The sequence below is a fragment of the Ursus americanus genome, chromosome 2 (assembly GCF_024610735.1).
Source record: "Ursus americanus isolate L20-20 chromosome 2, mUrsAme1.1.p, whole genome shotgun sequence".
NCBI lineage: Eukaryota > Metazoa > Chordata > Mammalia > Carnivora > Ursidae > Ursus > Ursus americanus.
The window spans coordinates 18,208,296-18,221,408 of NC_142128.1; the positions used below are offsets into that span (position 1 = coordinate 18,208,296).

A 13,113-nucleotide genomic window follows, 5' to 3' on the forward strand; every position below is an offset into this window, starting at 1 on the left:
GACGTGAGTGTTGTCTAGTTGTATCCACGGGACAAGGTGAGCTTAGGGTGCTCCTACTCCAGCACGTTCCCAGCGTCTCTTGTCTCACTCTCTTTCTCCGGAAAGATCTGTCAAAAGCTTGGTGACTCAGGCTGCGGGGAGGAGAGAAGCAGAGTCTGGGCATAGACCCTGTGAGATGGAGGAGGTATGGAAGAAAGGAGGGACAGCCTGTAGTAAAACCGCGAGGGTGGGAGGGGGAAGATATATGTAACGTGTATGGGTAGGTGGGGAGCCACACTGGGTCCCCACCACTGCAAATAGACAAGCACTGACTCTGCGTATGAACATCTAGACGTTGCTGAACGAACCGGTGGGATGACGCCATTGGGACCATTTCTGTCCTGGATTTCTGTTGTGCTAGTCTGACCTTCTTTGCAATAAAGTAGCATTAAATTTAGAATGTCATTATTTCCTTTAATTCTGTTTTTTAAAAGATTTGATTTATTTATCTGATAGAGAAAGAGCACGAACACAGGGAGGGGCAGAGGGAGAAGCAGATCCTGAGATCATAACCTGAGCCAAAGGCAGACGCTTAACCGACTGAGCCACCCAACCCAGGTGCCCCCCTTTAATTATATTTTACACTTTCACTCCCCCAACACCCATAGACCCACCAGTATAATAAGAAGAATGCGAGCAGACCCTCGGACAGCACTAACCATGTGCAGGCACCATTCTAAGGCTCATAGGAATTAGCATATTTAATTTTAACTGCTGGTCCATGAGGGCCGGACTAGTATCATTCCCGTTTTACAGATGAGGACGCAAGCACAGAGAGGTTATGTAACTGGCTGGAGTCGCACAGCTGATCCTTGGAGCACACTGAGTTCCTAATGGGTGTCAGACCCTTTTGCGGGGTGCTGAAGGGGATGCGGGAGAAAGGCAGAGAAGAAAGAGACGTAGGGGGCCTCTTGGGCACCGGGATCTCCCAGGCCACTTTTCTGGACATGGCATGGCCCTGAACCTGGAGCCATGGGGACAGAGGCAGCGCTGGGCCAGAGAAGACCACTAGGGGGCAGCAGGGACCAAGGAGCGAGCCTGCAGCCAATCTACCGCAGCGAATCTACCCCCCGCCCCCCACTGGCCAGGTGCCCCTGGCTTGTCAATAAACACGTGGGAAAGGGTGAGATTTGGAGGAAGAACTGATATTGTCCGGCTGCCATCAGGTGTCTTAGGCATCGATGGAGCAGCTGGGCACCCGTCAGGACATCTGCTCCTCACCCCGTCACTCTGGGCTGCATGCTACTTCTCTTAGCCGTCTTTGATGGGCTGGAAACTGAGGCCCAGAGTGGTTAAGTACTTTGCCCACAGCCACACAGCCCCGGATTGGCAAAGGCAGGTTGAAACGAGGCAGGATGAGTGCAGAGCCCTCGCTTCTCGGCGTCTCAGTGTTCTGAGACCTGAAAGAGGGGTATGCAAATATGGGCAACTGGTGGCCGAGAGTGGTCTGGAGTCAGGGCTCGTCATGGGCAAGTCCCTCCCACGTCATAGCCCCGCAGTGGGGATCCGATGAGCTCACGCCTCCCTTGCAGTGGCTCAAAAACTTTTTGCTGGCCTTTTCTTTTTTTGATTAATAACTTTCGTGGGAAAATAAAGTCAGAAAGGTTATTCAACAGGATGTTCACGGAGCTACACCTTCAAAAACAAACATTCATTTTGTGACCGCCCACAGGGTGCCAGGAGCCATCGGGGGATGGGATTTCCGGTGGTTTTCACTTTCCTCTTTATACCTTTATGTTTTCTCTGAATCAGAGAAGGCCGGCACGTGCCAATTTAGTAATCAAAAACAAACAAACAATAAGCAGGGTTTTTGTGTAAAAATAAATAAAATAAAATAAAATAAAATAAAATAAAATAAAATAAAATAAAATAAATAAAATAAATAAAATAAATAAAATAAAGCAGAGGCACACCTCCGCCGGGAGGAGGAAATCTTTGTAAAATCGAGGCTGGAGGTGGGGGGGGGGCGCCTGAAATCAAAGCATCTCATGCTGCTGGGGGTCTCCTCGGCCCAGCCACCTCCTGCTCTGTGCACCTCTGGTCCAGCCCCGCGAGGGGTGCTGGGAAACTCCCGCCGCTAGCATCTTGCTTCACCCACACCCGCAGCCTATTTCCAGCTCCAGCGAGGGGCAGTCCTGGGCTGGGCCCACCTGGTCAGCCAGATCCCTGCTCTTCCGCCGCTCTTGAGGCAAACGTTAGGTGCAGCCCATTCCCATTCTTTCTTTGATCTTTCCGGAGCCAAACTGAGACAATGGACAGAGGTATGCTGGAAGAAAATGATCTAGGTAGCCCTGCACTGTCCAATACCATAATCACTAGTCACAGGTGGCTGTTTACATTGAAATGTCAATTAAGTCCCTAAAATGTAAAAATCAGTTCCTTAGCCACGCTAACCACATTTCAAGCACTTACTAGCCACACGTAGACTGCAGTGGACAGCGTACAACCCTCCCCTCCTAGCAAAAAGTTCTGATGGACAGCACTCTGCTAGACATTCATTTGTCTTGCTACAAAAATCCCTTTCAAAAAGTGGTCTTTGAGCCAACAGGTTCTTTTTCTCTTTCCTTCTGATTCCCTTCCTGCAAATCTAAAAATCAAACTTTGATCCATGCTCATAATTTGAGTTTTTGTGTTTCTTTTGACAACTAACTGACTCTGGGGGAGTAGTTAATACACATTCAAGTGAAGGAGTGAATTTCCAGGCTGCAAACTCCTGACCAGAGAGCCTGGGGATGGAGGGAGGGCACGGGCTGCAGAGCTCCCAGGTCAGGATTAACCAAGGGCGGGTGGGGGGCATCAGACCACCCCCTGGTTTGGAGGAAGCCCGAGAGATGATGAAGATGATGATGATGAGGGAGACTATCTCCAGGACACCCCTAGGATGCAGATTTTATTATCCTTCCTGTTTTACAAAGGAGAGAGCCAAGGCATGGGCAGGATAAAGGGGATGTGGCAAAGAAGAGGTCTGGGGCTTCAAGCCCCAAAAGACCTTGGGGTTCCTTGACTAATTTGGAGAACTGGGGGGCCAAGGACCAGATTTTAAGGGGATTTTTAAGAGTTCTTTGTTGGAGAAATTCCAAGAAGGCCCTTGGCAGCCAGCCGTTCCCTGGGGGAAGTCCCTTCGCTCCTGAGTGAGAATATCAGCAGTGAGGATTTTAAACGGCCGCCCCCTCCCCAGTAGCTGTTGTCAGGAGGAAACTGAGTCCTCCACTTCTGCAAGGTGGGAGGGAGCCCTGCTGGATGGAGGAACACTTCCAGTGGCTTCACTTCCCCTCACTGGCTCCTGCTTATGGGTAGCTTTGTTTGGGGACTGGGGAGATTCAAGATGGGTGCCTGGTTTCCATCGGACCATGTTTCTCAGTGCATGGGCTAATGTGCAGTTGAGCCAAGATAGAAATTCCTCACTCCATCCTGCCTGACCTTATCTCCCACCACTGTCCCTGGTTCATTGCGCTGTAGCAATCTTTTCGAACTGTGAGGGGGTCAAATTCATTATGCCTCAGGGCCTTTGCACTTGCTCTACCCTCTGCCCAGAATGCTCTTCCTCCAGCACTTCCTGGCTTCTTCCAGTCACAGAGAGCTCAACTTAAATGTCACCTCCTTAAAGACCTCCCCTTTTCTCCATAGCACCCTTTAGCGTCTGTAACTTTCCCCTTTGTCTATTTAATGTCTGTCTCCTGCACCGAACTGTAAGATCCAGGAAGGAAGGGACCTCGTCTCAGTTGCCTCAGCACCCAGCACAGTGCTGGGCACCTAGTAGGTGCTCAGTAAGTATGGGTGGGAGGTGCAGCTTTCCTGCACTCTGCTACGTCCTTCCCTGAGTTAAGCTGGAGAAGAGGGTTTGGGGAAGCAAGAACAGTGGCCTTGCCCCCCCTTCCCTGAACCTAGGAGGGTAGATTTAAATCCACCTAAGGAATGGGAGGAGTCTAATTCTCTATTCTCACTTCCCAAAGCCCAGACAACTCTGTAATAGGAGTCTCAGCTGATGACCTGGGTCCCCTTCTCTTAAGATCCTGGGGGAGGGGACAAGGCGACCAGCCTCAGTTCTGTGTTGGACTTCCAACACAACCACCACTCCACCACTCCCACAAGCATGTTTTCTGAGACAACGCTCAGGCCAAATGGATTCGAGCTGACATTCACATGGTGGCTTGCTGGACATGGGGTGGCATACCATGGTGGCTGGGAGCTCTGCAGTCTGACCTGGGGTCAAGTCCTGCTCCAGATGTCCTCGCTGTGTGGTCCTAAGCTAAACCTCAACCTCTCTGGGCCTGCTTCCTTTTCTATAAAATTGGGATCATAATCGCACCTGTGTCCTAGAGTAATGGCGTAATGGATGCGTACAGCACTTAGCATATTGCGTGGCCCTAAATAGTTATTTTGATCTTAAATTATTATATATGTTTTTTATAAGGCGCTCTTGAAGGCAAAAAGTCCAGAGGGCTAGTTCAAGCTCTGTCATTCACCATGTGACCTTGGGCAAGTCCCTTTTCCTCTCGAACACTGAGTTCTCCCATCTGTAAATCATAGGGTGGGACGCGACTTGGGCATCCAAAGGAATCGATTAGGGCTCAAGATTTCTAACAAACATCAGGCTGCATGTGGGGTAGTGAGCTCCCCATCGCTTCCAGTGCATTGTGTAGATAGCCAGAACAGAAAGGAACCTCAAACCACCAAGCCCCCTATTTTGCAAGGGTGGACATCACGGTAGCTACTCAGAGACCAGAGTGATCACGGACACAGAGCTTAAATCCCGTCTGCCTGGATGTCGAGCATGGACCACCTACAGCCTGGCTAATGGAGACCCTGCCTGGGTTCAGCTACAGACGAGCCTGCCACTAACTAGCTGTGTGACCTTGCCAAGTGTAGCCGCTGCTGGCAACACTCCGTCAGCGTCTCCTCGGTGCGCCAAAGGCTGCTCTGATACTCGCTCTGCCTGGGGACATGTTTCCTGGAGCAGCTGGAAGTCCTGGAGAATTAATGCTTTTGGAAGCAGCCCTCAACCAGACAGAAGATGGTGGACAAGCGCCCCAGCTCCCCCACCTTTGCAGGGATGCCGTGCGTGGCTACCCAAGGCTCCCGAGGGGTGAAGGTCAGTTGCCCAGACTAGCCATGTCGGATAACACACCCTTTCCTGCCTCCTGACCTTCCCTCACTTCCCCCCGCCCCAGCAAGGCGTCCTGGAATCACCCGCTAAAGCAATGACCTCCACTTGAATCCCTGTCTCAGGCGAACCCAAATAGAGACAGAAAGTTACTTAACCTCTTGGACCTCCATTCCTCTGGATGGAAAGATTCAACGAGTTAACAGAGATAAAGCGCTCACAACCAGGTCTGGCATACTGTATGTTTGTTTAATAAATGGGCGGGGAAGGAGATAAAGAGCCTTTATTTATACAAAACTCCACACCCTCCTGTTCCACCCTCCCCAGCCTAGACAAATACCAGGCGATAAAATAATCTTTGAGATGGAAACAAGCATTACTCAACCCGAGGGGAAGGTCAATGTGCAGGCTAAGTGTGCCTGGTGTGGTCCTTCTGGAATGCCCAGCTTGGCCGGGTCACCGGATGGGAGCCACGCCTTCTGTCTGGCCTCTCCGTGGCTGCCAGCAAGCATCTGTGGGGGCAGAGAGCGGCCCCAAGGTGGCTGTGTTTATTCTGGGGATCCCATGCTTCATAAGAGCCCCTAGTCTTACAGTCGTGTGGGAACCTGATGGCGACTTGTTGTGGCTTGGCGATCACAATCTTCCGTGTCTTTTTGTGTCTGTTGTCCACACTTGACAAAGCACTGCCCCGCCCCCAGCCCAGATCCCGCCTCCAGTGTCAACCCTAGGAAGGTCTGTTGAATGAATGGGCATCCGGGCAAATGACTTACCCTTCCCGGACTTCAATGTCCCATCCATTTCCCAAGGCCTCCCAAGTCCTTCCCGCACTGGCTTGGTTAGTTTCTGGGCTCGGTGTCCAATCCACGGGACAGCAGCAGCTGATCCCAGAACTGGGCACGACAGGAGTACCAGGGCGAGGAGGTGGACAGAGCAGGCCTGGGGGGGCATGGCAGGGACAGCACCCTGGACAAGCTGGGGACCGATGATGTGGCCAATGGCTGGTGCGCAAGCCGAGGTGCCCAAGAAATTCCTGATCTCTGAAGCTGCCTCTGTCCTGCGCCACCCACTCCCATGGGACGTGCTGAGCCCGGGCCAAGGCTGGGAGATGGGGTGGGAGGTCCGGTCTCGGGACCCCCGCGTCAGACCCCTTCACAACTTCATATTGGGCTTTTCCAAGTCTTTCGTGAGTCTGCCAGCCCAGCCCCCCTCCAGGGGGAGGCCTGTCGTGGGCATGGCTAGGGCCCGGCCCGCCCCTGTAGACGGCAGCGATGCGAGGACACACCTAAGAAGCGCTCGTGCACGTGGGCTCTGTGGAGAGCACGGCCACCCTTTTGGGGGTCTGGTTTGAGCTCTGCGCATTGCTGGGGGCAGGCTGGAAGGACAGGGAGGACTTGCCCTCCTCTGAGACTCCCGAGGGTGCCAGGGAGGCTGGAGAGAGGCTGGCCTCCAGCGGAGCCCCACCTGGCAGGGCATCTGGGGCCCTCAGGGGGCTCACCAGGGGCAAGGACCTGTCCCCGCAGCAGCAGCCACAGCAGGGGCTGGGCACCATTTGGGCCTGGCCACGCTCCTCCTGTCCGTGCCACTGCTTCAGGTGGCCGCACAGGTGGCAGGTGAGGGCCGAGTAGACGATGCTGCCAGCCGGGTCGTCCCTGAAGGCATCTGTGGCCTGCTCTGGGGCCAGCAGGGTCTTGTGGCTGTCCCCTCCCTTCCCCACTGGCTCCACACCCAGGTGCCCTGGGGTGCTGGCTGCGAGGAGCGAGTCCTGAGGGCCGCGCGGTGGCTCCACATCCAGTCCAAAGGTGAACAGGGGGATAGAGATGGGGATGGGGGCCCCAGGGCCGCCTGGAGTGAGGCTCTGGAAGGGTTTGTAGCCCCCCTCCCCATGGCTGGCCTCGCCCCCAGATGTCCCTGGGAGCAGGCTGGAGAAGGCCTTGTACCCCGCTTCCCCGGAAGGGCCGAAGCCCGCCACCCCGGCATTGGGGGCGCTGCCCTGCCTCAGAGCGCCTGCAAAGTCCCGGTAGCCGCTGCCGGGGCCGGGGCCAGGGGCCGGGGCCGCCTGGTGCTGGAGGACACTCTGACGCAGGATCTGCTCCCAGCTCTCCGGTGGCTCCGAGGGCCGGGGGGCGGAGGGGATGCCGGCGTCTTCTTCCCCGGGGCGTTCGGCCAGCTCTGGCTCCAAGTCAGCCTCCCCGGGGGCTAGGGACTGGCCCAGGAGGCTGCCGAAGCTGCGGTACGCGGGGTTGTCTGCGATGACGGGGGGCATCTCCAGGAAAGCCGGGCTGACTGGCCGCTGGGTCGGAGAGGCCGGAGGGGTGGACTCGGGGTGCACAGGCTGCTCCCGGCCCTGGGGCGACGTCTCCTGCGGCCCCGCCCCTGGGAACTCAGCCCAGCGCCCCTGGGAGCCCTCAGTTCCTGCAGCAGGAGGAAGGCAGGACTCCTCCAGAGCCTGTGGGCAAAAGCCCCCGGTCTCCCCCCCGAGAAGGTCCAGGAAGAGGCTTTCCGTCAGCCGGGCCGCGATGTCTTCCCTGCCCTCCTGGAAGCTGCCCCCGCTGCCCTCGGGCGATGGGCAGAAGCTTCTTTTATCTTCTTCCACCTCCTCCTCCTCCTCACTGTCCACCGGGGCCTCAAAGAGCTCCACGCACTGCACCACACTGATGCTCTCTGGCCAGAGGACGGTCTTGCTCACCTCCACAGGGCGCCAGGCTGCTTTTCCAGGAGGCTGGAAAGGCGCGTGTCTGGCGGTCTTGGAGGACTCCTCGTCCCTGTCCACGCCGTGCTCCAGCAAACAGGGCAGGAGCTTCGTAAGACAGCTCTTCCAGTGTCTGCGAGAGCAGAGGAAAGTTTGCTCAGGATTCAGTTTCTCCGCGTGAAAAACTCCTATTCCCCCTTCAAAGCTCAGCTTTGAAATCATCCCGGACTGACGGCTGTCTATTGCAGACGTGCCTCCGGACTTCATCACCAATGATCTACCAGTCTGTCTCCACTGCTACCCTGGGAGCCCCTTGAAGGCGGGGCCTGTGTTTTATTCTGGAATTTCTGGAAGCCGCACATCACCTGGCAGCTAATACAAACTCAGTCTGCTGAACGAGGAAACGTCTCTGTCAGGGACGATGATGTTTAAAATACTTGTCAATTTAAAATATCAATACCACCGCCTAAGTTATGACTGTGGCCGTGGAGTCCTAGGCTGGGGCGGTGTGCTGGAGCCCCCTGCTGGGCCAGCTATCAACCCTTTAGTGACTGGCTTGTGACAGTCGGGGAGGCCCTGAGGGAGGAGCTAGTGATGGAGGTGATGGGAGGCCAGGGTGGTGATCAGATACTCAAGGATTCTAGAAGGCGGCTATCTGCCAACCAGTATGTAATTACGTCAACATTGTAGCTACTGTCCAGCTGGTGACCTCTATCAGCCTTGCTCAGGCCAGACTGCACATTTCCAAGGGGGTTCTGCATGGGCCTGACCCCCCCGCCCAGTGAAACTCAGGGGGCTTAGCCACCATGCCCACCTCCCCAGACCACCCCTCCTCCTGCCACCCCTCCAAGCCCGATATCACAGGACAAGTGCTGAATGCTAAGGAGGAAAAGGCACACGTGGAGGTGGGGTGGGACCCCACTCTTCAGGTGGGCCCACTGCCCCAATTCCAACCCCTTCCATCTCCACATAGGCTGTGACCCAAGTTCATATACATACGGGCACTTAGCGGATTCCTGGCCTCGGGACCGCTTCCCCCACAGTGACACCTAAAATACAGAGACAGCCAGTGAAACAGGCAGAGAGGCCCTGCAGCCCAGCCTGGCACAAAGCGATGTCTGCTGCAAAATGGCGGTTAGTCTTGACATCACACCAGCCGGAGGTGCGATCGGGTCACTTCAGCTCTCCGAGCCTCAGCCTCCCGGGGATCAGTGAGACTGTCCTGATACTAAGGTGCTGGGGCTGACGGTAAAAATGGCCGCGGGCCTCTGAAGCTCCCCCCACCCCTCGAATCTGGCCTCGCCGGGGGACTGGCCTTGACCGAGAGAATGCCGTGGAAGTGACACTGTGTCAGCCAGCTCGAGGATGACAGACACGGCTTAGTCACCCCCATGCTGCAGGTGAGAGTCAGTCAACTTCCAGACCTCTGAGTGAGGCCCCTGGGAAGGGGCCCAGCCCGGATCCCTCTGCCCGCACCACCGCATGGAGCCCAAACTGCCCGCCTGCCGAAGCAAGGGCTCCATCAGTGGTTCTTGTCTCTGAACTGTGGGCCGATTTGTGACACAGCGAAGCTGAGACTGTGAACAGCAGGTCCTACTGTGTGTAGGACCCCATGATATCTACTTTATATGTATTGGCTTCATGAATTCCAACGTAAGTTAGGTAAGCACAACTACAGCCCTCACAAGGAAACTGAGGCTCAGAGAAGTTAAGCAACTTGCCCAAGGCCACACTGCTGGTAAGCGGCAGAGCTGGGGTTCAGAGCCAGCACCTCTGGACTCCAGAATCACTCGGGAGATATGAGGACACTCGGCTATTCTAGACAGGGCCTGGATGCCCCCTTCCCTCCCTCCTGAGAACCCTGATTGCCCCGGGAAACCCCACACGGTCATCTCGTTGGAGAAGCTGGCCCACCCCTAGCTCGGGGGTGGCCATGTGGCTGGTCTCCAGGTATTCCCACTCTGCTACTGGTGAATGCCCTCGGGACGGGCATGTGGCACCATTCAGACCAATGAGAATTGAGGAGAGATTTGCTGGTGCGTTGGGGGCAGTTTTCTGCTCATAAGGGGAAGATACAGGAGCCTGTTCCCCTCTCTCCCCCACCTTGTAGCTTCCTGCCCTGGTATAGGCACCTCTCCAGGAGATGACACGGAGGTGACCTCATGGGTCACCTCCTTCCAAAGGAGGTAAGAAACCAAGGGACCAACCCAGAGGAGCCCTCTCCGGCTAAAAGAGTAGCCATGGGAGCCAAGGGGTGGGGAGCAAAGGCCCCTGGGCTCCTAGTGACCACACGAAGCTGCTGAAAGCCTGGAACCTTCCTGACTTCCCATGGGCAGTTCCAAAAGCCACCAGAGATCCTTAACATCCCAGCGGCTTTGAATCCGATCTCCTGCCGCATGCAGTCCAAAGCACCCTCCCCAGCCCCCGCTCCTACCTGTGGGTCCTGTATGACTATGGCCACTAGGGGGCTGTGGGCTGGGTTCGGAATCTGGTCCCACCATCCTTTCTTAATCCTGAAAAAGAAAAGGAAGAGGTATCGGACGTCATGGCCAGGCTGATGCTCCTTCCATGACGGGGTCTCTGACCACGCTGAGTGGTTCTCGGATGTCTTGCCCTAATCCCATTCTACAGAGGAAGAAACTGAGGCCCAGAAAGGAAGTGACAGCTGGACTGTGGGCAGAACAGCCAGATTCACACTCCAGGAGGATGGAGTTCCTGACGTGGCCGCCTCTGTCCTTGGTGGGAACAAGTCCCAGGAAATCAGGAGAAACCCAAGCGGCAGACAGAAAATTCTGGGTTTCCCCATCAGCAATCCCCTCCCTGGGGCGGCCGACGGCAAGGTGCCCAGGAGAGGCCTGGGATGGTCTGAGAAGCTGAGGACACCCAGAGAAACATACTTCCTCTCTCTGCCTAGGTCTGTCTGGAGCCACAGAGTATCTGGCGCTGGGGGGGAGGTTCTCAGATCGCCTCTGATTGGCCCCTGTCCACTCCACTCGATCGGGCTGCATGCATTTATTGAGCACCTACTATGTGCCACTCCCTGGGCCAGATGTTGGGAACACAGCAGTGAACAAGACAGACAAAAATCCCTGCCCTTGCAGAACTGACCTTCTAGAAAAGACAGACATCAGCCATAGCTACTTAAGTGTCACGAATAAAAATAAAGATGACGGGGAGAAGTAGGGAATGGAGAGCGTGATCCAAGAAGGCCTCTCAGAGGTGACTTCTGAGCGGCGCCTGAAGGTAGAGTGGGAGCCACAGCGCTGCCTGGGGAAAGGGCCTTCCTGGCAGGAGGGAGGACAGGCGAAGAGGAAACTGAGGCTCAGAGAAGGGGAGACGACCAGCCTGAGGTCATGCAGAGCCATCGGTGACAAGACATGAAGAGGGGAGCCTGCATTCCCTACGCACTAGCTGCGTGGCTGCAAAGTGCAAGACTCCTTCTCTCAGCCAATCCCCAGCCATCGCTAAGCCTTACGGGGCTCGCCAGGGCTCGCCAGACCCATTTCAGAGATGGGAGAGCTGAGGCCGTGAGACACCAGGATTCCAAGCGCCTGAGCTCACTAGAAACAAGGCTTCTCTACCCTCCCCACCCACGGTGATCCAAGACTCTCTCGGGACCCATGAAATACGCTCCTTTAACCTGCAAAGGCGGGACCCAAGATGGACAGAGGGTCAGCTTCTCGTTGGCCACAAAGCTACCGAACTCCAAGGTCAGGATCTGAACCCAGATCTCCAGACTCCGTCGGGGTGACTGTCTAGCATGCCTCTGTCTACTGCCACGTGCCCCGAGTGTGTGGACCACACCCTGGGTCCCCAGGGTGACCCTTCTCCCTTCTACCAGAGGAAGGTCCTTCGTCAGCTCATTCTTCCCCATCAGGCCTCAGCTCAGGTGGGCCTGCCTGGCCTCCCCATCCAAAATAGCACCCCAAACACTTCTCCCTTCGCCCTGGTAAATTCCCTTCAGCACCCAGATCGCTATGGAAATCAGCTGTGGTTACTGGTTGACTTGGCGTCTTCTGTCTCCCCACAAGGAGCCCACGGTCCTCATCAGCCTCGTTCTCGACTCTTGCCTCCGTGCCCCGTGCACAGTAGCTGCTCCGTAAATACTTATTGTTGAACGAAGGGACCGGAAGCTGACAGGTCAGAGGGGGGCTTCCCACCCACCGCACACCCCGGGGCGGCCGGCTCGGTGGCGTCGGGTGCCGAAGCCCAGGACTCACCTGATGATGCTGACGTAGCAGGACAGGCAGATGGCCAGGATGACAAGGCAGGAGATGCTGATGCCAAGCGGCAGGTGCTGCTCCCAGGGCTCGTAGTCTGGAATTGGAGGGAAGCCGTGAGCCTGCATCGTGCCGGGCACCACCTGCTCGATGCTTCCCAGAGCCAGAGACCGAAGCCTTGGGAAAGGGTCGTCTGAGACCCTGCGTGAGCTGGCCGCCACCAAGCTCTCCCACCTCATCCCCTCCTTCTGAGCCCTTGTCACACGGCCGCCTCACTGTCCCCTGCTTGTCCAAAGCTCGGTGCCACCCCAGGATCTTGAACTTGCTGCTCGTTCTTTCCTGAAGCCCAGAGGTCAAGAACAGGGACTCTGGAGCTGGACGACTGGAGTTCAAAGCCTGACCCTGTCGTACCCTTGTGGTGACCCAGCTTCTCTGGGCCTCGTCTGTATACTGGGGTTAATACACCACTATGTCATAGGCTTGTCCCGGGGATTACATGACGTAATACACAGAGAACTCGGAATAGGGCCCGCCCGTCTGGAAGCCTTTGCTGGTGAATGTATACAGCTGGCTCTTACTTCACGGTCACCTGCTCCAGAAAGTTCCCCCACGCCCTCTCTCCTGCCACCCCCTCCCCTCCCTCCATGCCCTCACCCTGCTTTATTTTCTCCCCGGACCTACTGTCATGTGGATCGAGAGTTCTCTGATTTATTTTTTTCTTTGCTTATTTTCTGTCTCCCCTCCAGAATGTCAATCCCACGAGGTCAGGGCTTTTTGTCTGTTTTGTTCACCGCTGACTCCCCAGGTTTGAGCCCCAGGCATGCAGCAGGGGCTCGATGCAGATATGTGGAAATAACGCAGGAGCGTCCAGCCCCTCGTCCATGTTCCCTACAAGCCGTTTCTCTCCCTCTCTCTTCCCTTCCCCAGGTCAATGGTAGAATCAGATCAATGTGATGCAACTCCACCCAGCACTTACCGTGTGCCGGGCGCTGCGCCGCGTCCCAGAGGGATACACACAAAGCATATCCTACCTATGGAGACTGCAGCCCATACATGGGTCA

General features: G+C 55.9%; 1 protein-coding gene across 6 annotated transcripts in view; it reads right to left on the reverse strand.

Moving 5' to 3' along the window:
• Window positions 1-5,371: 5,371 nt before the first annotated feature.
• IL4R (interleukin 4 receptor) overlaps window positions 5,372-13,113 on the reverse strand; it is a 37,522-nt gene continuing 29,780 nt past the window's right edge. For all 6 annotated transcript variants that reach the window (XM_087869385.1, XM_045775231.2, XM_045775230.2 and 3 more), the window contains 4 exons: window positions 12,053-12,149; window positions 10,267-10,345; window positions 8,832-8,881; window positions 5,372-7,965 (listed from right to left, as the gene is read on the reverse strand). In XM_087869385.1, coding sequence (XP_087725511.1) covers window positions 6,426-7,965; window positions 8,832-8,881; window positions 10,267-10,345; window positions 12,053-12,149 — 1,766 coding nt within the window. In that variant the 3' untranslated portion in view covers window positions 5,372-6,425. The remainder of the gene's footprint in view (window positions 7,966-8,831; window positions 8,882-10,266; window positions 10,346-12,052; window positions 12,150-13,113) is intronic.